This window comes from Culex quinquefasciatus, chromosome 3 (genome assembly GCF_015732765.1).
Source record: "Culex quinquefasciatus strain JHB chromosome 3, VPISU_Cqui_1.0_pri_paternal, whole genome shotgun sequence".
Taxonomy (NCBI): domain Eukaryota; kingdom Metazoa; phylum Arthropoda; class Insecta; order Diptera; family Culicidae; genus Culex; species Culex quinquefasciatus.
This window is the reverse complement of record NC_051863.1, coordinates 63,865,904-63,891,914: the sequence shown is the minus strand read 5'-3', so window position 1 is coordinate 63,891,914 and position 26,011 is coordinate 63,865,904. Positions and strand designations below refer to the sequence as shown.

The 26,011-nt window shown below is 43.8% G+C and overlaps 1 protein-coding gene across 2 annotated transcripts in view; it reads left to right on the top strand.

Moving 5' to 3' along the window:
• Positions 1-26,011, top strand: part of LOC6047147 (nuclear receptor subfamily 2 group F member 1-B) — a 77,619-nt gene that overhangs the window by 37,031 nt on the left and 14,577 nt on the right. For both annotated transcript variants that reach the window (XM_038261596.1, XM_038261597.1), the window contains exon 3: positions 914-1,456. In XM_038261596.1, coding sequence (XP_038117524.1) covers positions 914-1,456 — 543 coding nt within the window. The remainder of the gene's footprint in view (positions 1-913; positions 1,457-26,011) is intronic.

Genomic DNA, 26,011 nt, shown 5'->3' with positions numbered 1-26,011 from the left:
GGTAACCGCTTGGATTCGATCTTTCGCCCGGTAATCGGTTAACTTCTGTTAATTTCATGTTCTCTTCCGCGCGCCGCAATTTACATAATTTCCCGACGACTATGCGAAAGGGAAGTACGCGGAGTGACCACCGCGGCGATCTTCGCGCAGCGAAAAAACTACAAAGTCTTGTCATTTTTTCGCTCCTTCTCTCTTCCGATCGGCGCGAGAAAAGTGTAATGAGTCTTGTTTTATTTTTATTGACATCATTACTCATCCAAGTGTCGGCGGCGGCGATGTTTGGTGACCCTTGGTTGCATGCCAGGTTCTCACGCCATTTGGCCTCTACGGAGGGGCCACGTAGATCTGACCGAGGTTCACCGCGGATCAACGTGGCCGGCCTCAGGCGGCTGCTCAACGCGTGTAATCTACTCTTGAAAAGCGGCAGTCACGAGCTGATAACCCGTATCAAAGTACGACTCTCCTCTAATCGTTATTTTTTATAGGCGGAGAATGTAATAATAAAACAACTTTGTAGAATTATCAGCGTTGAAGGCGCGCTCTGCTTGTTTTCGAGCTGATTCGTTGCATCACCCCTCGGTTTGAACAAACGTTGGCAAACGTCAAATCAACATCCGTGTTGCCAGTTCTACAACTTTGCTCCGTAAACGGCTTGGGTCCACGGCAAAAACGAGAGCCCTTGGAATATGAATATTTAAGACCAGCGGCTAAACAAATGAAATTGAATTACAATATCACCGTGCGACACTTCAGCGTCGCGTAGAAGAAGCAAACCACTTTGCATGCGTTAATCGATTGCCAGCGTGGCCGTGACGGAATCCGTAATGAGACGATTATCAATTCCGACGTTTTTTGTTGTGCTTGTGCGTCCAAGACAATCATTCCTAACCTCGTTTTTCTTCGTTTCTTTCAGCTGTGCAACGCGGTCGAGTTCCGCCGTCGCAACCGCCGGGCCTGCCGTACGGCCAGTACACGATACCAAACGGGGACGCCGTCACCGGCTTCAACGGGCACTCGTACCTTAGTTCCTACATCTCGCTGCTGCTCCGGGCGGAACCGTACCCGACGTCCCGGTACGGCCAGTGCATGCAGACGAACAACATCATGGGCATCGACAACATCTGCGAGCTCGCCGCCCGGTTACTGTTCTCAGCGGTCGAGTGGGCCCGCAACATCCCCTTCTTCCCGGATCTCCAGGTGACCGACCAGGTCGCCCTGCTGCGGTTAGTCTGGTCCGAACTGTTTGTGCTGAACGCGTCCCAGTGCTCGATGCCACTGCACGTGGCCCCACTGCTAGCGGCGGCAGGTCTGCACGCGTCCCCCATGGCCGCCGACCGGGTAGTGGCCTTCATGGACCACATCCGGATATTCCAGGAGCAGGTGGAGAAGCTGAAGGCTCTGCACGTGGATTCGGCCGAGTACTCCTGTCTGAAAGCAATAGTCCTATTCACAACAGGTAAAATGCTGGACTATCTCTTCGGGGATGTCCACGCTTTGCTCGCCAAATGCGCCTCCTCCATCCAGTCCCTGCAGTCCGAGTCCGACCTGATCCATCTGGTACAGATGCAGCTGTACCATCTTTCCTCGACTAACCTTACCGCTACTAACCCTGCAAGCCTATCACCAAACAGTACACTAAACACTACCAACAGTAGCAGCGGGAACTCCTCGCTGGCCAACGTGTCCGGCTCGTCCTCGTCTGGCTCTCTGACGGTGGCCGTTTCCGACTCCTCCCTTCGCTCCCCCTCCATCAGCACCTCCACAACGGGAGCGCCGCCCTCGGAAACGACCACCACCGTCAGCTCCAGCTCGGCGACCGTAACCCCGTTGTCCGCCAACAACAATGATCTCAAAGCCGTCAACCAAAATCTGCCCAGCGCGGACGCCGCAGGTAACAGCTCGCTAATGGCGGCCGGCGTGGGCGCCCTCTTTGGCAGTTCGGCGCAAACGTCCCGCACGCCGCCGCTGCCCACCTCGCTGTTCAACTTCCAGGCGACCCCGACCCGCTCCTACCACGGCACGCTCGACGACTTTGTCAACCTGAGCAGCAGCAGTCCGTACGGTTCGTCGCCGTTTGCTGCGGCTGCCGGGTTCGGCACCGGTGGGATCTTTAGTCCGTACGCCAACCGAGATCTCTCGGGGGTGGCAGCGGCGGCGGCGGCCACGTCCGCCGGGTACAAGTTTTCTCCGTACGGGTCCTGGAGTAGACGGTAGATTGTGGGAGGCGTTATGACGTTTCGACTTTGAATAACCCCTCACCGAGTTTGGCAACACTGCTAGCTCGACGTCACGCTGAGTTGTTGTTTACAAACAAAGCGCGATTTTCCGAGGGGTGAATCAAAGCGATTTCGAAAAGTGTTACGTTAAAAACTTGAATCGTTATAATCCCACCTGTATTTAGTTAGCCTTAGGTTGTGCAAAGTATGTAAAAAGTATTATTTATTGGTGTATTTATTTAATTTATTTAACTTATTCGTTACCATAGTGCTTAGCGTAGTGTAGTTTAGGTTGTACGACGACAAAAGACAAATAATAAACCAAATTCGCTTCGAGAAATTTCAATTAGAAAACAACCCAGCGTTTCACTATAGAGCATTTATGGATTCGGTCCTGATTTCGGCAGCCCTAGAAGCTTCCTCTTCCCGCTAGCGCGCAACCCGGTAGATTGGGGTAGAAACGATACAGTGTAGAAGTAGATCATCGTTTCCTCCGACTTCCCGCAGCAGCAATAGTACGAGAGCGTAGTAGATAGGCGAAGAAGTTAGACAGACCGTCGCGCGTTGATTCCGCCGTACAGATTCCGGGCAGGCCAGTCTTCCCCCTTTTTTTCTCCCTCTAGACACGTAGGTATCTTCAAATTGCTCAATCGGATTACTCCCCACTGAATAAACGTACATTTCTTGTACTTTTCCCTCGCTGCTTTGGCTTTCCCAAAGTTGAGAGAACCTAATTCTTGCGAAATATCGCACCGGAGTTTAAAAAGAACGAACAGGAATGTTTGCGAAAAAAGAAAAATTCCAAATAAACACCCGTTGCCTCGCGCTACCCGTAGTCGTCGTCGTCATTCCAAGGAACATGCTGTGGCCACGTCACGCGGCAGTAGCACCTCCTCAAGATGTGATGATGATACCCGCGGGTAGAAAGACACAGAACCGTGGAGGAGGAAGCAACAGCAAAAAATCAAAACAAGTAGAAAACAACAACCGACATGAAACATGAATTCATGTCTCGCGCGCCGCGCGAATATTCCGTCTTCATCAGGCCCTCTTCTGAAGTAGTCGTCTCGCACACACAGGTTGAGCTGCCTCCGAGCAGCAGTACTTGCGATGTATCAATCGAGATCTGGAGGTGGTGCGCTCTCGTGGAAGATGTCCGGGGAAACCCGGAAGAAGACGTTCCATTTGCGAAGAAGTGGCAAATCCGATATCAATTATCGACATTGTTCGGAAATTCGTTGCATCACCCCTCGTTGCCAAATTGGCAACGCAGTTAGAAAAAGAACTCCGATCTGACGAGGGGTAGCTCAAAGCTCCCCTCCAAAAGAATCCGTAAATCCGCGCAAACCTCTTTGCAAACCCCTAATTGAATTTGACAGCTTATATGACAGTCACGACTACCATCGTACCGTAAAGCCCATCGCGTCAACAAAACAAAACGGCCAAGTTGCGCAAGTCTCCCACCATCTACCCTTTTGCGAGCAATAAAACTGCAAATTTTATAGTTCTGCGAAAAATTTACTGTATTAATAATTCCAGCGTTTACGATTATTGTGATTATTATGTTTTATTGCGATAATACTCACACGTCGCTCGGATGCCTTGCCAATGCGGCGTCGGCGGCAGTAGGCTCTGCCTGCAGGCCCCGCCATGGCCTCCTCTAATGCCGCGGCGACCTTTCGCACCTATTTTTCGTAATTTTATAGGCATGCAATTTCATACGTAATTTACGTTGGAGTGCGCGTTTCTCTTCCCAGTCGAGTATCGCGCAAAACAATGCGAAATTTGTCCATCAACAAACAACCACGGTGGACCCCCCGTCATCACCTCCTCCGGCTGTCAATGTGACAGATTGCGTAGCCGCGTGTTGTGTATCACCATCGCGGGTGAACTCGTTTCGCTGGTCGGGACGACGCGAGTGGGCAAATAAGTGATGATTAACCTTTTCATTGGGCAAATGAATTAAATTATAATTAAAATGTCCACCCTTCACTGTGGTGGTCTGCGTCTGTTTACATTTTTGCGCTGGACGGGTGCGGATTACTGGAGCAGACTTGTCGCGAAAGTGGGTCCAGGAAGTCACGAAAAATTAAGCTAATTGGTATTATGACTAAATTAATTTACCCCAAAAAGAGAATCTTTTGAAAATGGTCAAACTTGACGTTGAATCACCCCCCGTTGAAGAATGACAACACTGGCCTTTCTGAAATCATTAGCTGTCAAACTTATACGTTGACAACATTTACTAAATTTTGAGTTAAAATTGCATTAGTTAGAAATTGAAACCTACTCAGAAATGATTAAACGAGGCATCTGTAAATTTTTTAATTTTATAAATTTAATTTCTGAGTAAAATTCACTCGAATCTGACAGATGCCTAATTTATCAATTCTGAGTAAGATCGGTTTTAACGAAAACTAAGTGATTTTTAGACTTGAAGACTGTCAAACTCACACGCTGAAAACACTTACTCAACTTTGAGTTGGTATTGCTTTTGCTGCAAGGGTTTCTGGTGAATAAATCATCACTCGACTCGTCGCTAAATCACCGCGTTGCGATGCGATCAAAAACCAATAAAATGACCCGATAAATATTTCCCTGCAAAGGGAGGGGCTAACCCGGCGCAAATTCCCAACCCCGTTCGGTCAAAAGGGTAAGTGGCAAGCGCCATAAATAATAACCCATGAAGCGCGTCACCTCCCACGGAATTCCACCAGCAGATAACCAACACACCAACCCAGAGAGCTAATGAGATTAACGCTTATCATTAGTGGTACTCCGTTCGGCCTGATGGGGTTAGGTGGCTCTCGCAGTTTTTCCGGGAGTTTCCGGCTAAATGGTCACGTCGTGGTCGTGTGCCGTCCATTTGTAGCTTCATTTGCTCGACACTTGTACTCACCACCGCCGACAATGGCAGTGGTGAGTCGCGTGTGGTGTAATTAAGGAGGTGCGGATGGGACACTCTTTTACGGAGTGGCCCCGTTGAAAGGTCGGCACGTGCCAGCCGCCGCACACTTGCGGGGTTACGCAAATAATATTCATAACCTCACACTTTTTTGTTTGCGCAACCCCTTTTGGTTTTGCGGTGAAGGTGGTGATGGTGGTGGATAAACAAAGCCAGGCTTCCTGTTTTCAACTCTGGAAGGGTTGTAAAGCAGGCTGCGACACGGACGCAAATGAGCAAGTGTTCTTTCTGATATGGTTATTTGCCGAAAAGAATGTAAAATGACCTTTTTTGGACGTATAAACATCCAGAATAGACTCGATTGTTGACAAAAAAATGAAGTTGAGTAATCATAAATTACAGTGTAGAGTCTACACACGAAAACGACAAAAGTTCCGGAACTTCAAATTACAGTGTAGCAACATCGCACTATTTAAAAAAAGGCAGTGCTGCCAAATTAAATATTTTATAATAAACAATCTTAATAATTTTACAAGACAATAATTAGTTCAGTGGCCAGTGCTGCAAACATTTTTTTGAATATAAAAAATACATAAATATTTGACATTTTCAATCCATAAACAAACCGAAAACATCTCCCACATCCCTAACCTCGTTCAAATTGTAATCTCCACAAAAAGGGTTTACCAAGGCTAACTAGATTATACACGCAGCTAATCTTGGTTATTGTTTTTCGACTTTTCACCCTCGCCCTCCGTTTCCCTAGCAACCCTTCCCGTGGCATTCCTTTTACGATTGAAATTTTCGTTTCAAACCGCGCGCGGTATGGCATAGCAAACACATTCCTCACGCTCGAGTGCGATGTCAAATGTCAAACGCCGACGAAGACGTGCTCAAATGTCAGATCAACATTTACATAAGTAATGCCGTCCTACACGCCACCGGGAAATTAAGGTCGAAGTTTTTCCAACCAAGTTTTGAAGGCTTCCAGGGTATTGTTAAAGGTTAGGCAAGCAAATTTGCTCCTCGGAAAAGGTTATGATGAAACTATCACCTCTGATGTGTCCATAACCTTAAACGTTTAAATTATTATTAAATCGAAAGGATACGGTTATTGCTCCGGATATCTATCCTGCCAAATCGGGGTGAAGGCATTAGTATGTAAATTTCACCCTCACCCCCTTGTTAATAATCACAGCTTGCCTTGACATTCCGGAGAAATTAAATTTGGCACTTTCACCCACCTCTTTATGGGGCACCCCCGGAAAGGTCATAACCAAAGATTAGTTTACGATAAGCTGTAAACAAAGCCGTTGCGTCCTTTTTGAACCAGATTAGGACACGAGAGAGAGAGAGGTGTGTGCAAATGTTTGTGTTCACGGCACCCGGCTTGCATACAAACAGTTTAATTTATTAGTTTTAACTATCGGGATGTCACCCTGTGATCAGGCAGTTGGGAAAGGGAAAGGATAACATTTTAAAACTTTCACGTTTGCAACGTTTCTTCTTGCGAGGCCAGGTCCTTTTGTGTGGGGATTTTGGGGAAGCGCAACAAATTAGTACCTGGGCTGGGAGATAAGACTTGGATTCAATTTATTGTTATGACGCTGGGATGCATTCTAATTTTGGGGGTTTTACTCTCGATGAAAAGGGACTTTAAGATTCAATGTTTGAAAGGAAGACAGCAATTGACTCTATAATTTTGTGTGATTTTAAAATTATCCCTTGAAATTTTTAAATTACCCCATTGGCAACACTGCTGTCACAACAATTTCACACACTTATTCAAATAGCATAAATTTTGTCAGCACCAAGCCAAAAAGGAATTCAGTTTCATTTAAAGTTTCTCAAAACTGATAATGGAACGAGTATGCTATTCAAAATTACAAAACTGTGTTTATATAAAAATATAATTTGAAAAAAAAGACTTAACAAGAAAATTGAAGTATCTTCTTGTTGTTTGAAAAGAAAGCAAAAAAATATATGATAAACTTTTGGTTTTGAGACGATTTAATGTTTTTAAATGATTTGTTGGCAACACTGCCAAAACTTTCAAAAAATCAAAATTGCTCAAATTTGTTCAACAATGCAACTGATAAAACGGAGGAAACATAAACTCACAATTTTCGACCAAAGCAAAACAAATTGTAAAATAAACTCTACATTGAGTAATATTTACCCAGATTTGATAATGACAAAACTATATTATTTTAGGTGAGTGTTGTTATCACAATTGACAGCAATGTTGCCATTAAAAATAAAATTCAAAGATTCAGAAATTCTAAAATTCTATATAAAAACTAACATAAAACGCAAAATTAAGCAAAATAATATTATTAAATAAAAATAAAAATAAAATTTTAAAAATCTTAATATAGTTCGTACTCAAATGTTGCTCCAAAAATGCTACAAAGTTACCTGCAATTCTGTTATCGAAGATGGCGTCAAAATAGGAGAAATACATATTTTTTTCATGATTTTAGAATTTCGATTTTTAAATATTTTAATTTTTTTAACTTTAAAAGTTGTTATATTTTATTTTTTCATTTAGTTTTTGATATTTTTAGTATTTTTTTTATTTGAAATTTGATTTCTAATTTCTCAATTTGAGTTTTTATGTTTTATTTTTGTTTTGAATAATTCATTTTTGGTGACCAGAAACAGTGTTTTAGAGAGCAATATATCATAAAAATTACCAAAGAGCTTTTAAAAACAATTACCATGTTAATTGACTTACTGGCAGCACTGCTGTCACAACAATTCCATACGTCTAAATAAAAAAATAACAAAACATTTTTTAGAAAAATTGAGCCTAACATTTCAAAAGGGCACATAACTTTTGTAAACAATAGTGTATCCCTTTCACTCGAATGACAGTTTACATAAGGTGTGAAAGGGACAGACTCTTGTCTAAAAAAGTTATGTGCCCTAATGAAATGGCAAGCACGAAATAACCTTCTTATAATTTTCGAGCAAGTTGAGTCAAATTTGATATAAATTATAAAACAATGATAAAAATCAGTAAAAATCACCTTATTATTCATATTCGAATTCAGAAACGACAAACCAGGACTTCAGCTCAAGTTTTCAAAGAAAGATGAAAAATTCAAATCTTGCATTTTGTAATGTTTCTAAATTGTCATATGACATAGTTTAGTGCTCTTAAAACAGTTCTGCTTAATTTTGATTTTGGAAAAAATCTAAGTGAGCGTTCTTTTGTTACGTTATGTAAAATTTTGGATTTTTGAACCCCCTCCTCTCACCCCCTTCGTAACACATCGTAACAGATGAGCGTATCACCCTTACCCTCCTGTAACGCATAACTGAAGGTACTTTCGCAATTTTTTATGAGTGATAATATGACAATTTTGCGTCATCACTCCCTCCCCCCCCCCCCCTCCCCCAGCTAAAAATGTTACTTGGGAAAATTTAAAATTAAAAAAAAAATTCTATCTTGAAAAAAACAGCTGATAAAAGCGAATTTCAGTATGTTTATAAAATGGAATTCAAATGAGTGAGATTCATACAAAATTAATGATGATCTACGCCACTTTAAGCAACGTTTAACTTTAACTAAAATCGGTTCAAAATACACATCTTAATTTTTTTCTTTTGAGTCCGATTGTGACCAAATTCAGTTCATTTTGGTTGATCGTGCTTACTGAAATTGAGAGCAGTGATGCCATCCTTTATATTTATTAAAATTTAATGAAGTTTATTTGCCAGAAAGTAAGCCAATAATAGGGGGATTAAGTTTCTCTTTTTATTTATAGTCGGCAGTTTTTATAGTATGACAGTTTTTAAAGTTTGACAGTTTTTGATGGTAACAATTTAAAAATTTCGGGTAATCGAAAAAGTAGTAATAAATTCCCACAAAATTGAGACCTGCCCAAAGATAAGTACAATTTAATTTAAGTGAATCGATCCATATGAATTTTTTTTAATTCGAGTACATTTTGACTTGTTTACATTTGAATGATCGTGTTCAGCAAAATTGACAGCAGTGTTGCCATCCAACATAATCATTGAAATTGAAGAAACTCAATTCACCGTGCCAATTCAGTCACGTGGAAAATCCACAAACTCCTTCAAGACCATTCATTTTATCTTAATTTAAAAAAAAAAAACACACCAACTTCCTCAGCAGTAACCAAAAATCGCATTAGCGTAGCTTCTCGCCGCGGTTCTTTCCGGCCGAATCGCCTACTTGGATGAGCACGCGTAAATAAAAAGCGGGAGATCATATTTTACTCGTTTTTCACCGAGCGCCGCAAACCAAATCAAATTAAGAAGATAAACAAAACAATAACATTCAGCTTGAGTGGGTGCGCCCAAAATTTAACCCCTTTCCTTTGTGACGTTCGCTCGAGCTGTAGCTGTCAGTGCAGCAAGGGTGTCAGCTTGGGTCGGAAATGAGGGTTGTTTCCGCGGTGCGGCATCCGAGGGTTAAGCGCGTTTGATATTTTTATTTAATTTCAACCGATATTGTTATCATTATTTTCCTTCCGCCTGTTTGAGTGCGACCGAGCACAAACAATTTTATCATTAAATTGTGGTGTGGAAAAAAGTGGTCGGCAGTGTTGCCAGCCGAGCAGGGCCATCGAAAAGTCATCGCGCGATGTATGCTCAACGGATTCACGAAATTGAACATTTGTTTGGCGCCGTAAAAAGTTGGGTTATGTTTGCGTTCGCCATGCATACACGGGTTTTTCGGGCGGGATGTTTGCCGAGTGCGTCCAATAATGCTAATGAAAATATTTTCATTTCATTGGGGATTTCGGGAAACACGTCAAGTGCAGCGGGGTTTAAAATCGCGTCAAATTTTGACAGTAGGCCGCTCAAAGTGGCCTACTTTTGCGAAGCCTACTGACACCGCGCGCGAGGTCAGCCCCCGACAAAGTCGCTAAGTCCATCATCACTTTGTCAGAACCTTGGGTTACGTCCCGTGGAGGCAAAGTTTCATCGGTTTAATCTCGTAATGTGATTACAAACTGTCAAAAAGTCCCACACATCAGCGGCCCGAGGATAAGCAGGCACCGGCGATGACAAATATTGTCACAAATCGGATCTGCCGCGGCCTACGGCGGCGCCACCACCTCCAACCCTCGAAACGGTTCACCGCCGGCCATACATCATAACATGCAATTACACCAATGTTGGAGTACTGCCAGATACGCCATCGAGGCACCCTCTGAACCTAACCTTAATCACCTTAAATATAATAAAATAAAATAATCCCTAGCGCTGGCCAGCGCTCGGTCATCCGGGAAGTCCTGAGGGGGAGGGCGGGAACAATCCTCGCCGTGGATGACCAGAAAAGTCATCGTGCGAGCCCACCAGCCGATAGTGGCATGTTATTCCAGGGCGGTTTTTGTTTTCGCTGATCCCGGAGGCCCGGCCGTTCAGCCTATTGGCCCTCCAAACAGGCCTTCCCGGAACAGGGGACAGTGGGCAATTGTGGGACTTGCTTGGTTGGCCCATGCAGCAAAAGTGTCTTAAACTCAACAGTTGGTTGGGTTCTTTTCAGCGTGTAGCGCTAAACGTAAACAAACTTTGACAGTTTGTTGCAGGCTGTGCTGCCAATTTAATTCTTTGAACCACAACTAGAAGTCACACTCCCCTAACTATTCAAAATTCCGGCAGGCACAAATCGCCACCGTTGAGCGTGCGCCGGGCCAGAAACAACAACAAACAAAATCCTTTTCCACTTGGCTACCCGCAGGAGCGCCACCAGGTGGCCATTGCGGCGGCTACCCGCGCGAAGTTCAGGCCCTAGAAAAGCCTAATCCCCCGGTAAGCCATTTTATTAATTTCTCTCCTGCCCGGGGACTCGGTTTTTTGTTACCAAGGCCTACTGCTGCGGCCATTACTCTGGTGACCGGCACACGCATGAAGGCATTATCAATTTTCGGTTTTGTGGCTTTCCACCTCATCGAAGTTGGCACTGGCCAAAAACCGCTTGTCGTGTCAGCAGTGTCCTGTGACTTCAACGCCTGTTAGGACTGCTCGGTTTTTTGCGAACCCGACTTGGTTATTGTACTCTTTTGGACGACTTCCAGGGCCGGGCCACTAGGCCACAAGCGATGAGCGGCGTGAACTCACGCCGAGGTGTTATTTTTGCTCCCGGGAAATGAAAAAATAATAAATATATCGATTATATTTATGGAGCGGAACGGACGACGACGATGATGACGACCTGGAGGACCTGGCCGGTTCCGACACGGCCTTGCGGAAGAACTCCCCATCCGGGGTGTGTGTGTTATTGTTTCCAATATTTCACGCTTAAATTTTTGCATAAACCACACAACAATGGCACCGTCGTCGTCGGTCCGAAGAAGATACAGTGAAACGGATTGGTGGGATGCTTCCGCGCTCTTGGCTACGGTCATTTCGGGAAGAATTGGCCGCCGCCGTCAGGGCAATATTTCATGTAAACGGTCGTTTGTCATGGAAGACGAATGGTGCGAGATTACCGCGTGTAACTTTGGCAGGTCTACCTAAGTTTGTAGATTTTTTTTTTGGTTTTGGGAAAGAAACGATGCTACTGGCAGCACTGCGCGGTTTTGTGCAGAAACGTCAAATCTGATAAAACAAAAACGTAAACAAACAGTACACGCACGTTCAAAATCACTCATTTTTTGTCTAAACCGAACATACTTAGAAATGAGTATAGGGGGCATCTGTCAGATTCGAGTAAATTTCAAAAAGATCTGGGTGAATATCACTCAGTTTTCGTACAATTCTTTGTGAAATTCAATAACTGAGTGATCCTGAACGTGCGTATCCATCATTCTTGGGACTGATTTATTATTTCTTTACATTTAAAGTGAATCAAATTTGAAGTATATTTTGAATACATTTGTTATGCACTTCTATATTGTTACGCTACTGATAGTGGATCAGTCAGACCAGCCCCACTTTGTCGCGCTTAACGCAGCGATGATTCTGGGTGCAATTGAAATTGCTAAGTGCATTTCCACCGCAGGTGGCAAATCAACCAACTTTGAGTCCAAATTTCTCTCGACATGGAGTTGCCCAAAACGGTGACGCGGTAAACCTTCAAAGGCGTATCGTTCCGAAATAAGTGCAGAAGCCGCTTCCAACTTTCTGAACCCCAAACAAATGTGTCCCGGTATCAGTGATGGATGCTATCGATGAATCTACTCGAAACTCACTGACTTTCCGTCGGAACTTGTCCGATACGCGGATTCAAGGCCCGAAATCCGGACCAAAATCCAGCCCTCACTTAGACCGAGCACAATAACCATAATAATAACTCCGGGGCTCATCCCCCGCGCGCGGAGTTCGGTTCCGCGCCGCAGATAATCCACCCAATAATGCAATCATAAAACTATAAAAATAACGAATAAAAAGCTGTAAATTAAGTGCCTAATGGATACTTAAAGGCCCCACGGTTGACAACCTCCAAGGAAATCAGATATCGGCTTAAGGTGAAATGCGTTTTACCATTTCATTTCGAGAGAGGTTCTCCGTTGCCCGAAATCCGTTCTGGACGCGATCTCGCGTCCAGCGATATTAATTTTCAATTAAAACAAACAGGTTCAGCGTTTAATCGATTTTATGTTATTGGAAAATTATTTAAATTTTGCTTTTATTTCGAGTTTTATTACGGATGACGCGGGGAGAGATGCTCAACTCCCCGGAACCACCGACGACCATCTTGGCCGCGGTTGTTTAGGGTCGTTAAAATCACGCCGACTGTGTTCGGCGCTTTTACGACCGCGCGCTGAGTAGTGCCTCAGATTTTTGTTGTTTAAGGAAATGGCCATTGTCGCGCGGTGGCGGTCGCCAGTTCTTGGCGCGCGGAATTACGACCGTCGGATCAGGCCGCGTTTAATGAGATTATAATTTATGCTAAGTGCAATAAAACGATGTATAAATGTTTGACAATTATTGCCCCCCGCCGGAGTGTGCGTACCCGGGGAGGCGACATGGTGGTCAATATTGGTCACCGAGGAGACGGTCCGAAACGGTACCGGATGTGGGTCGTTTGGGCCTGTGGAAATCTGGAACTCGTTAGGGCTTAGGAATTTGTGCGAAATCGGCTTGAAAAGTGGACCCCATTTTGCTATGATTTATGAGTTTTAGTTAAGGTTTGCAATTTTGGAAAAGGAAGAATATTAAAAACACAATTCAAATCTTGATTTGAGCTCATATTTTCAGAAAAAAAAAAACAGGTTAGGGCATCTCCACTCCAACAGTTTACCACGGTGGGGATGCCCGTAATATTTCAATTTTGTTGTTTTTAATTATTCAAACTGCAATAAAACAAAGCAATTAAAATTCGTTTTAATCAAAATAATCAAAATTTTATGTAACGGCATCTCCTTCTCAAGAGATAACAGCCAAAACTTGCATACCACGGTGGAAATGCCCTTAATATTAGTTTTTTTGTGATTCGTCATCCTGAAAAAATATTGCAAAAACAGTTAAGGCATCTCCACCTAAAAAGTAAATTTTAAAATAGTGTATTTTGCATACCGGTGAAAATGTCCTTAATCTATACAATTAATCACTGTGATAAATCACTCTACAGTCTTTAAAACTTTAATTTTTAATTTTAAACAATCAGAATTAAGAGCATGAGCATCTCCACTACGAGAGATAGAATCCCATTTTTGAAATTGGCACATCACGGTGGAGATGCCCTCAATATTTGATCTTATTGTGGTTAATTTCTTGCAGTAAACGCAATGCTAAAGATTTTTTTATAATTTATTTTTTAAAAGTTGGGACATCACCACCTTAAGAACTTAATATACATAATTGGATTTATTTTCAGTGGAGATGCCATAATATTTGAACTTGAAAATTGTATTGTTGTGATTATCATCCTGCAGTAATCGCCACGCGATATCAATTATTATTTTTAAGATAATTGTAATTTGAAATTAGGGCATCATCACCTAAAGAGACAAAAACAAAAGTGGTTAAATTTTCATAAAATGTGAATCAAACGCAAGCAACTAATATTTTTATTTTAGACAATATTTGCAATCAAAAGTTAGGGCATCTCTACCTCAAGAGTAAAAATCATGATGTTTTATTTGCAAACCATGAAGATGCCCTCAATAATTGTTTTTTATTGTGGCTGCTCTTCCTGCAGTAAACGCAACGTAATTGAACTTTTTTTAATAATTATAATTTAAAGTAAGGGCATCTCCAACTCAAAAGCATACAAACCAAAGTTGTTCAATGTGCATACTACGGCGGAGATGCCCTTAATATTCGATTTATATTGTTTTTTGTTAAAATACGCGAATTGTGATATTGATTCGTTTTCCGAAAATCATAATAAAAAGTAAGAGCATCTCCACTTTGAGAAGTCAACCAAAGTCGTTTCAAACCACGATGGAGATGCCCTTAAGCCTAAGGTCTATTCGAGAGATTTTCAGTCTCAACGAAAAACGCAAAAATTCGCCTCCATCCCAAATTTTTTGATTCAAATGAGCATCCCTAACGCCAGATTCCACTTGGCCAATTCATCCGGATTCCAGGGCGACGACGATTCGCTTTTTTTACGACGGTCGACCCCCATAAAACGCCCCGCATGCGATCGGGTTGGCTTTGTTTTGGCACCGACCGATACCATATGGGTGCGTGGCCTCGATCCCCGTGTCTGAACCTCGTGAAACCCAACAAAGTGATCAGTGACCATTAAACCGAATCGGTCGCGACCTGTGCCCAGCTCAGCGATTGCTGATGTGGTCATATTTGAGTCAAAGTGAAATTTTTTACAGAGTTTCTTTCATTACCTTTGAATTTTTGTCAAAAAATAAGCTCATCTGTCAAAACATTGTCAACAATGTCAAAAGGTACTCAGAAATGAATAAGTTGAATAAGGCGGATGTCAAATTTTGATTGAATTTTACTCATTTTTTGTTTAGATCAGAGTTGTTTCACCCAAATTTGACACTTGCTTTGACTACTCATTCGTGAGTAGGTTCGATTTTGACCAAATCTGAGTAATTTTGACTCATTTCGACGAAATCGCCCAATATCCGTCTGACGTTGTTGATTCCAAGAAGGACATTTAAAATCATATCTAACTGTCAACCGATGGACAAGAAATATAAGGTGCAAACGACATATGCTAGATAACGACCCTAACGACGGCGGCGGCGTCTAAGATCGGCCAACGCTATGGTCTATTTGATCGCGGAGGTCACTAGACGATCACCGTGGCGACAACGACTCGCGGCGGCACGCGGTGTCACCCGATTTAACGATCGCGTTTTACGACCGTACAAATTGCCTGCCAGACGACTGATTAAATCGATTAAAAGTCTTTTAATAGGCGAAAAGAGCAGATCACGAGGGGGGGACCCCAAAACAAAACCGAATCCCCCGGCCGATTTCCACCCCATGAGCACCGTGATTTATGCTAAATCGATTCCTCGGCGGTTGACTCTTCTTTTCGGTGGGGAGAAAATTGAAAATAAAAATACATAACCGTTTGGCCCCGGGGACCCGCGGTCTCATTAGCATTCGCCGCCCCGCTCCAAACATGGCACCCCAAAAGCTTACTCTTTTTTGGGGGAAATTTGCATCCCCATCAAAATAATCATCATCGACGATGGAACATCGTCACGAGCGCGAAACGGTTTGGAATGAGCAGCGAGGAAATTTATTGCGATTATTTATACGTGCCAATCGTGTGTGCGGTTGTGCGATTAACAAATATCGACCAATTAAGTTGGTCGACTTCGTCGTGGGTGGGCCGAACTCGGCGGTGCCAGAGTTCAAGTAGGCGCCTTGTAGCAGGTAGCCTTTGAAATTGGAGTTTTTAGCTGCAGGATCGCTTTGAACTCTTCGGTAAAGTTAACAGCTGCAATTTTCACTGACAGTTTGCGGGCACGACATTGCGTTACCTCATTCTTTGAGCAGCTTTGCGATGTTCAAGGTCATTTAATCATCAGGTAATGTTAAGTTTCACACATTAGCTGTCAAATTAAGGTGTCGACCAAGGGGATTGCCACTCTCAAATTTGATTTTTAGGCTGGATCCAGCAAGTATCTACAAGCACTGACAACACTGTTTTTGACAGTTGACAGTTAAAATTAACCTACAATACCTGACGAATCAAATTACAATCACGCACTTGCTCCAACTCTTCAACTTTTATTCGAAACGAATTCCCTTACAAAATATTCCACTTTCCACGACCCTTCACACTTCTTTTCATCCCTCCTTGAAATGCAAAAAACACATCATTTGCTGCGTGGGCACAAATTGAAGCCTCGTTAGCATTCCGCGCGCGCTCCAAGATCAACTGAACCGTGCCAGGAGATGAGGAGGAAACTCCACGCGCGTGACAGTTTGCAGTCTGTCGCCGACTTTATCGAGAATAAATCCGATTTTTTCTCTCCTCTAAGTTGATAAAGGTGAAAACGCAGAGGAATTGCAACTTTGAAGGACCACTCTAAGGTACTCCAGTGATGTGTCAAACAGGTTGTTGAAATTGGCAACACTGAAACGGTTTGTTTACAAACAATGGAAAAGCAGTTTTCCGAGGGGTGCGTCAATGCGAGTTCAACAACTTAGACAATTTTTGAAGGACCTCGCAGGGACACATGTCAAACATGCTTATGACAACAACAGTGAATTTGTTTGTTTACTAACTGTTCGGACGAGAATGGTAAACTGAGTTTTACAGCGGCGCTTTTTCTTGCGGCTTAAAACTAAAAGAAATGATTTATTAGTTCATTGAATATTTGCTTATCATTCTTACTCACATCATTAGTTTCATTCTTAACCTCCTCCTCAACACATGAATCGGATTCAAGTCCTGTGGTTCCTCTGCGAGCGTTCCTGATTGATACTAAATCTTTTAATTGCTCATAATTGGTTTATAGTTTAACTTACGATACAAATTGCGATACGATCAATTTAATTGTGTTGCAAGCAGATCTTACGGGTTCACTTCTTCACGTGCTAATTTGTTTTTAACTTCTCGCTTCTTCCAATTCTTGACAAACGTCTATCTGACAAATTGCAAAGTGCTATGGTAAAGGTGCGACTCTTTTGCGCCTCAACACTCCCCCACGTAATTCTGGATATTTCTTAGAACTTCTAGATTTACCTAAACTAAACTTTGCTATTTCAATTTCTTAACTATCTACGAATGAATTCAAATCGCCCCACCTCATCACCTTAAGGTACCAGGATGCAGTAAAGAATTATGTCTTTCTTGACAATTTCCCACATTACAACGTATGTTCATTTTATATCTAGCATTTCCATGAGCATTTAGGCAAATCTGACACAAATTGTTATCACTCACTACCTCCATTCGTTCGTCTAACTCCATTTCTTTAAACACCTCACAGTTTCTTATTCTGTGATTTGTTTCCCCGCAAACCACGCATGGCCATCTCGATTCAGAATGACTGGATTCGATCTCCGCAGCGTCATGCACGCCGGCAAAGGATCTTTGTTGCTCCCTCGGCTTAGCAACTTTTCCGGCCATGTTGTTGGATGCAGTAAACTCGTCGTAGTGGACCACCTCACTAGCTACCGAAACCAAATCGGCGAGAAAATCCGTAAGAGTGCGTAAAGTGATCTTTCTTTGTTTACGTTTATATCGAACCCATTCGATTTGCGTTACAGCTGGTAACTTTTCGACAATTTCGCTTATCAATAAGGGATTGACAAGATGATCTTGAAGTCGCGTGGCTTCTAGGTGGTCGCAGAGCTGAGCGACAACGGTTCCAAATCTGATAAAAGTTCCTAATTTATCAATTTTTGGTGCTTCGGTTTTTCTGATCTTGGCCAACAGTGTGCCAAGCATCTGTTCAGGCCTGCCGTACAGTTGCCGCAGAGATTCGATCACTTTTGGTACTGCCTTTGGAAGAACCAATAATCCGCCGACCAACTCTCTGGCCGGAAATTTTATGGCTTCTTGTAATCGTGATAAATTTTCCAAATCCGAAAACCCACATGCTTCAGTTGAAGAATTGAAACTGCTTATGAATATGGGCCATTCGTTTGGATTTCCAGTAAAGGTTGGCAATTTCCACGACAAATACTGGCGAGCTGTTAGTTGGGCCTTAGTCGGTTTATCCGTCGACCGACTGCTGGTTTGTTTACGTTGCTCCTCTGATTCGATGCTTGAATCACTTCCGCTGAAACTCTCTTCGAACTCTGTATTGGGAGTTGACGCGGCGCCCCCAACCTTTGTGGAAGTTGCTCGGTGTTTCCTTTTTTTTCGCTTGTTCTTTGTAGGTTCACCTTTATCTGCTGTGATCTTTTCCAAGTACTCTTCAAACTCAGCACAACACTTCTTTCGATCTGCAGTTAACTCGTTCAACTCTTTCATCCAATTCTCTCTTTCTGCTTTATACTTTTGATTGAACTCCTTTTCAGCCAGTATCTTCTTCTCGATCTGTTCCTTCTCGTAGATCAGCTCCAACTCTCGTTTGTCCTGTTCTAGTTTGAGCTTCATGTCGACAAGGCGCGATCTCTTCTCCAGATTCTTCCGATGAAGATCTAGTTGCTGGGACATCAATTTAGCTACAGCTTCCATATTAACTTCGGTCGCAGATTTTGTACACGTATTGCACATCCACGAGTCGTCTGCCTTTGTTGACACCGTCACATCTTGACAGACACAGTGGAAGTATTGTTGACATCCGTCACAAAATATCAACTTTGCCTCGTCCTCTTCTGATAGGTTGCACTGGGCGCAATGAAAGCCTGATTCAGTCATTTTGAGGTTACGTCCGGGTGTAATGATTTTTAAGTGTTCGGACGAGAATGGTAAACTGAGTTTTACAGCGGCGCTTTTTCTTGCGGCTTAAAACTAAAAGAAATGATTTATTAGTTCATTGAATATTTGCTTATCATTCTTACTCACATCATTAGTTTCATTCTTAACCTCCTCCTCAACACATGAATCGGATTCAAGTCCTGTGGTTCCTCTGCGAGCGTTCCTGATTGATACTAAATCTTTTTAATTGCTCATAATTGGTTTATAGTTTAACTTACGATACAAATTGCGATACGATCAATTTAATTGTGTTGCAAGCAGATCTTACGGGTTCACTTCTTCACGTGCTAATTTGTTTTTAACTTCTCGCTTCTTCCAATTCTTGACAAACGTCTATCTGACAAATTGCAAAGTGCTATGGTAAAGGTGCGACTCTTTTGCGCCTCAACACTAACATAGGCAGACTTTCGAGGGGTGTGCCAATGCCAGTAATTGAACGAACTTAAACCTGAACCGCATATTCGCTAGTTCATTTAAGATTAATAATTCTAACAAGCAAAAACATGTTTTGTTTTCTAACTTCGACTGTTTTCGAACTCTGCGTTTCCACCTTCACCACAACTTTCTTGTAATCGCAAACGTTTCCCACCTTCTCCACGCGCTCAAATCTCTTTTTCTTTCTCTCTCTCTCGAACGATATCGATAATGTGAATTTCATTGTTTCTTTCGCAGAACGAACCCCGGTTCGTTTTCCTTGCTGATTTTCCCCCTCCTGTTTTTCGAAGAAGTCGCGAACCGCGCGCAAGAAGCAAATAAATCTTGCAAATATGATTAATTTGCATAATGTAATAATGTGGTCGTCGTCGTCGCGGGAAGGTACACTGCACACAGCTTCCCGAACTTCTTCGGAAGAGTCTTGCGAGAGTGCATCCACGCTGCTCATACATCGCTGATGTATCACGTCTCACGCGAGTTATGCGTGAGAAAATTGTCAAGCGACTTGCGCGAAGTCGCATCGAGATGCGATTTCGTGTCCAGAATGTCAAATTCTGGAGTCCAGCTGTCAGCGCAGGCAGCTGCAGCGCAGATGATCCGGTGACATTGTGAGCTTAATCCTAATCCTGTTTATCGATCATCTTGCGCAAAGAACTGCTCGGCACATCTGTCCGGGAGGTCAAAGAACCGTACTCGGAAAATCTTGACGTAACGTGCGGCGACAAAGCACATTCAATTATCGCATCTTCCGATCGCTTGGGCCACTTCTTCGGTCCGGTGCGGTTTGCATGCGGGCCGACCGGCCGGCCAAGATCCTCCGGATTAACTTATCGCACAGAAAGGAAGGAAAAACCAACATCCCCAGGATCAGCTCGTTTGATGACAAAACAGTTTTTGTTGTCGTCCTCTTCTGCCTTCTCCGAGCATCCTCCCAGTCCTCCCAGGTGCGCCGAGCTCGTTTGGGTGATGAAAAATGACGACCACTCTACCTGGGCTTAAGCCGTCCAGAAGAAGTAGCAGCAGCAGTTTTGCGTTACAAAAGAAGGAAGAAGAGCTTAAGCTTGTTTTGCTGCGGCTAAACACGGCTACCGCCGCGCCAGGTTACCGCCAGGGACCGACGACGATGATAATGATGATGGTGGCCAACCGCTGCGCCGTAATCCGTTTTGTTAAATACTTAAAGTTAATCACATTAGTGCTGAGCAGCGGAGAATCGAGATGTATAGAATGTTTAACGGGTTGGCACCCGGTATCGCTCTAGGCGTTTTATTGGTGCTATAAATCACACCTGCGTTTTGTGCGGTCGGTTCCGGAAGGGATCCTCCGCCGTGGGAGTTTTGCCGGGTAGATGTCGCCACTATCGGGAAGGTTTAGCCCGGTGCTGATAGTGGGAGCCTTGATTTATGGACTGGGATTGACTTGGAAAGCTCCCTAGGAATTTGTAATCTGCAATAAAAATTAAGTCGGATAATGTCGAGTCGACATTGTGCTTGTAAGCAGAACTTAATCGCTTTGAACGACTTGGCGGCTTTCCAACCGGGACTTGAAAAGAAATTCAGATGCATAAAACATCCCAGTAACAACAAGTGACTGACCCCTCGACACTCTGCTCTGTAATGTTGGTAAACAAAACGAATTTGTCCACATGTGAATCAGCTGATTATTGTTTGTAAACAATGCAGATTGATTGTTGCCAAATCGCAATAAAGTGAATGTTTTCATCGAGTATAAGAATCAACTACTTGTTTGCATCCAAGGTTTCGTCTTTTTGAAACATTGTGATTGAATTAGTAGTTCAATGTCACTGAACTGACTCACCCCTCGGCACACTGCTAAGCATTGTTGGCAAACAAAACAAATTCGGCAACATGTGAATCAGCTGATTATTGTTTGTAAACAAAGCAGGTTCAGTTTTGCCAAAGTGTAGGGTATTGAATGTTTACATTGGATCTGAGCGGGATGAGCTGCTTAGTTACATCCAAGGTTTCGATCGATTGTGTACATCGTACTGTTGTACGATGTGCAATATGCGTTCAACTTGTCGGTGTTCATGTGTCCTGCAGTTCACATTCGATTGGTATTAAATGTAGTTGAACAGAATGTCTCATTCACCTACTGTCAAATCAAGGGGATAATGAATTTCTGTAGAAGCTGTCATTAGGAGACTTTTTGGAATCAAGTGACGAACCCCATGAATTCAAAGCTTTTATTTTTATTGACCATTTCCATAGCTTCCTCCAAGACTAAACATAGCTGACTCACGCCATCAACTCCGGAATTTACCGGCAAAACATCAAATCGCCATTTAATAATCCATCCCGTCTCAAACCATAACAAACCCCGAAAAAAATAAATGCACATATTTTGCCGATGTCACCCCCTCACGCCGGACAATCGCGTCAACCAATCAATGTCACCCGCTCCGAGGGGCCACTCGATGGAAATGATAAACAAATGAGGCTCGTAAAATCTTTCTTTGACGCGCGCGCGCGCCCGGGTTACGATCGATACGTCGGTGATCAACTCAGTGGAACGCGCGTAAAAAAAGAACCGAGGGGTCGTAAAAGTGCTTCCAAGCGAAAAAGCGCGCGAGGGGCTCTTATAATGTTGCCAACAAGCCAGGTGGCGGGTGGAAGGCCCCAAAAAAAACTTCGAAAAAAGGTGTTAATATCCGACCATCGCGGCTGCGGGACCACACACCGAGAAAAGTGCAATTTTTTAGCCGGTTTACGACAGGTTGGGGGAAGGTGGGGGGTAGGAAGATGGTGATCCGAGATATTTTTCGTTTACGATCAATTGATTGTCATTGGGCCTGAAAAGAGCGAGAAAGCGGCGGGCGAATGCCGAATCGGCGGGTGAATTGGGCAGTTAATGAGGTGATTTTCGGACGGATTCCTCGCGGAACGAGGGGTGTTCAAAATATCATAACTTCAAGTTGTAGTAGAAAAAAATAAGTTTGTAAAAAAAAACAAATATTTGACAGTTTCTTTTTCTTAGACAAACCGTCAATTTGACACTTTTCAATAAGTGACTTCCCCCTTGGAAAAGTATTATTGTGGATTTAGCTCGTAGCTGGATTTTCTGGCATCTTCTCACGGTCATTGGAAACGGTCGTGGATAGACCTAGGGGTTCCTAGTTAGAGTGAAAAAATTCAATTTATAGAAAAATTATGGATTAAAATTTTGCTTTTTCATCACTTCTCCGACATAAGGAATAATTGTTTGAACATGCTTGCAATTTTTTATTCGGTCGGAAAAATATTATTTTCTTGAAAAAACTTTCATTTTTAATCACATGATCACCCCCAATTCTGGCTCGATGCCGCCATCATGCGACCGCGTGCTCCGTTTGTTTGTCAACAAAGCTGCAGCTGGATGGTGAGACGAAGTGAGGGGGGAAGAGATTTTGACATTTTTATGCCCGCATCTGGCCCGCCGCCTATTTCGTCGGTCACTGAGTCGCCGGTCGTTTCCTGTGACCGAGTCCAGCTAGGAACTGATCGCACAATATCGAGCTTTAATCAAGAGTTATCCAGCCCTGCGTTTGACAGATAGCTGTTCCAAGTCTACCTAACCTCAAAGAAGCGTAGTAATGCCAAACACAGGGTTGAAGTTGCTCCTTGATCAGCAATCAATAGCGCGAAGAAAGCCCCAACAATAACAAAGAGCAAACTCTGCAGGGGTGGGATTCGATCTCCCTGAAGAACTGCTGATTCCGATATCGAATCATCTTCCTCGTGCAAAGTCGATTAATCAGGTAGTCGTTTCTCGAGATCGAGCAGCCCGAAGCGGCCTGATTTGTTGAGTACACGGGCCCCGATACGATCTAGAGGGCGCGGGAGTGCCATTAATCAGCTGGCCCCCGCAAGAATGAAGAGTAAATACTGCGTCCGATTAGTTAATTATTAATGATTTATTCACCCGCGGAGCGGTGAGCCCCGGCTCGTCGTTCACACCTTGGGCGCGCGATGGCAACCCGGCGATAACCCTAATTCTCTCCCTAACCTCCAAAAGCCCCAGACGGAACGGGCAGTAGTAGGCTTTAAGAGCGAAACTTGTGCGCCGTCATCATCGGCTGGGCGGTGCGGGGAGATCTTTACGCGCCTGCTGTGACTCTCCACCGGCTGATTAGCAGCACGAGATAACCCCAGCAAGGGGGTGTCCCAATCAGGCCTCCCGTCAGCTGTGAAGAAATAGAAAACAATATTTTGACACGTACACAATGGGTCACGCAAGATGGCGGACACGCGGTGGTTGTCAAATCAAAGCTTCACAGCGCTGGCCGTCGCCGTACGGCGATGATTTGCGAAAATTGAGGTTAGGGTTGATGGAGAAGAAGAAATCTATCAACGTTATTTTTGAAAGTGCGACACCATGATACGATCCGTTAATGTGATTAACACATTAGACGCATAGACGGCTGGGGAAGATGGCTCACGAGCATTGTCGTACCCCTCGGCTGTCAAACATTGTTTACAAAGTTAAGGCCCTAGGGGCGCGTCACTAAAAATCTTGAAAATTTTCAGTTTGCAAACGTTGACAAAGTTGCCAGTCTCCCAAACGGGGGGTAGTTCAAAGTAATTTGAAGTGTCCAACCTCTGTTGGTTCTTCATTATCGTCCTATGACCACCGTTTTCGGCGTGTAAATTTCAGGGTCACCACACCCGCGCGGCTCCCCATCGAGGATCAATCATATCTCACCTGCTGTTTGATGGGGACCCGTCGAGAATCATGACACGGCCGGGTGAGGTCACACGGCCGAGCGTGCCGAAAGCGCGCCCTCTGCGCCGAAGGTGCTAAAGCCATAAATTTCACCTCACAAAATCATAAATCGATTTAGTTTTATGTTTAGCGAACTGCCAGCTCTCGCTGCGACTCTTGGTTTTACAAGCTCCCGCGCGAGGTCGCAACCCGAGCGCTCGAGCAATATGGCCAACATCAACACAGAGCTAATGCGGCCCGTTATTGACGTGCAATAAACGTGTAAATAGGAAGATTCTTGCACGGAACGGAAGCCCCCGGACAACATTCTCACCGCGAGCGTAATATGCAAAGCTTTACGACTCGGAGGAGGTCGTTTGAAAATGCCGCCATTTTTTGCGTCGATGGCTTCCCACGGTCCAAATGTCAAACCGGGGGGTGATTCAGCGATGCTGCCAGCACTGCTCTGGGTGGAAGAGGTTACAAGAGTAACACAAATATTTATTATTGAATAAATGGAAATGACAAAATCTCCCGCTGGGCCGGCTCAAGTGGACATAATAAGTTTCGGGCCTTCGGATAACCTCCTCCTCCGTTCGGGGTCACACGTTTTTGAAAATTGCGTTTTTGTGAGCAATTTATAAATTTAACACCTTGAGCTGCTGCTGGCACAAGCGAACCCTGCCCGTTTTTTTGTTGTCCGGGATTTGGCCATAAATCTCCAAGGAGTGCGTTTTGTTAGTGCGCGAGCCAAAAAGACCATCATTACTGACCAATACATGATGCACCTTTTTTTTGTCGGATCTCCCGTTGACAACAACAAACCCGATATTTCCAAACAACAAAGCGTGACAGAGCAACTGGCGGACATAAATATTGCCTCCTTCACAGACGCAGTTCTGAACTAATAACCGTCATTGTTATTTTGAGAGAGTGAGCGCCGCCGAAGCTAATGCCCCGAAATGTTTAGAATCTTTTGTCTCCACGCGGTGTTTGTTTACCTTTTTGAAAAGCGCAGCTTTACGGCCTTTGTTCTGTTTTGACATTTGTTGTGATGTAAACTATTGTAAATAGGTTTATCTGGCACGTTTTGTCGTTTTTCGTGTTCTGAAGTGCCCCTCTACGGTAGTCGCGTCAACAACCTTTCGAAATCGCACTCCTGTCATTTAGGCGCGCAAGGGGGGTGACAACCCCGCAAAACAGATCACTAGATCTGCGCGAGTTCCATAGCCCACTAGATGAGTGCGGTACTCGTGAGGTATGACGGCACGCGATAATCGAAAATATTCAAAATATTCCTCCTTCTACGCTCTCCACTTGCCAAAGTCCGAGGGGCCCACTCTCGAGCCGCTGAAGTGGATAATAAATTAGGTGTTTACCTTGTGTTCTGTTGTCGAATCTCCACGGCTGACTGGCCAGTTGTTGCTCCTTCTTCCTCCTCCTTCACTTCGTCGCTTTGCTCTTCAGAAATCTTTTCTTTCCTTTTTTCCCTCGAGTTCGCCGTGGTTTGTTGTAGTTGAGCTGTTCGCTCTCTTTGAAAAGTAACGCGTTTTTATAGCTTTAATCATTGGTGATTTCTCCTCCTCTTCTCCTTCGCCTGCTCCGTCAAACTGACAGCACCAGCACCTTTCTTTGGCCTCCTCCTCTTGAGATTCCCTATCGTTTGCTGCTGCGGGGATCCAAGGAAGCCGTGTAGACAGATCGGCTGCTGTTGCCTGGCTGGTCAGCGGGTCTTCGCAGTAGGCGGTGGAGGAGGACGAGGAGAGAAGCACCACCGGGTCTTCGCAAGCAGCTATGGGAAGAGGGGAACGAGCAGTATAAAGATTGTTGTTAATGTTGTTTATAACAACAAAACATAACAAACTACAAAGAAGTAAATTTAAGAGTTCATAAATCACTACAAATTATAAAAGCTGCGCTAAACAAATTGATCACTTCTACTACGGCGCGGATGTTCTTTTCACT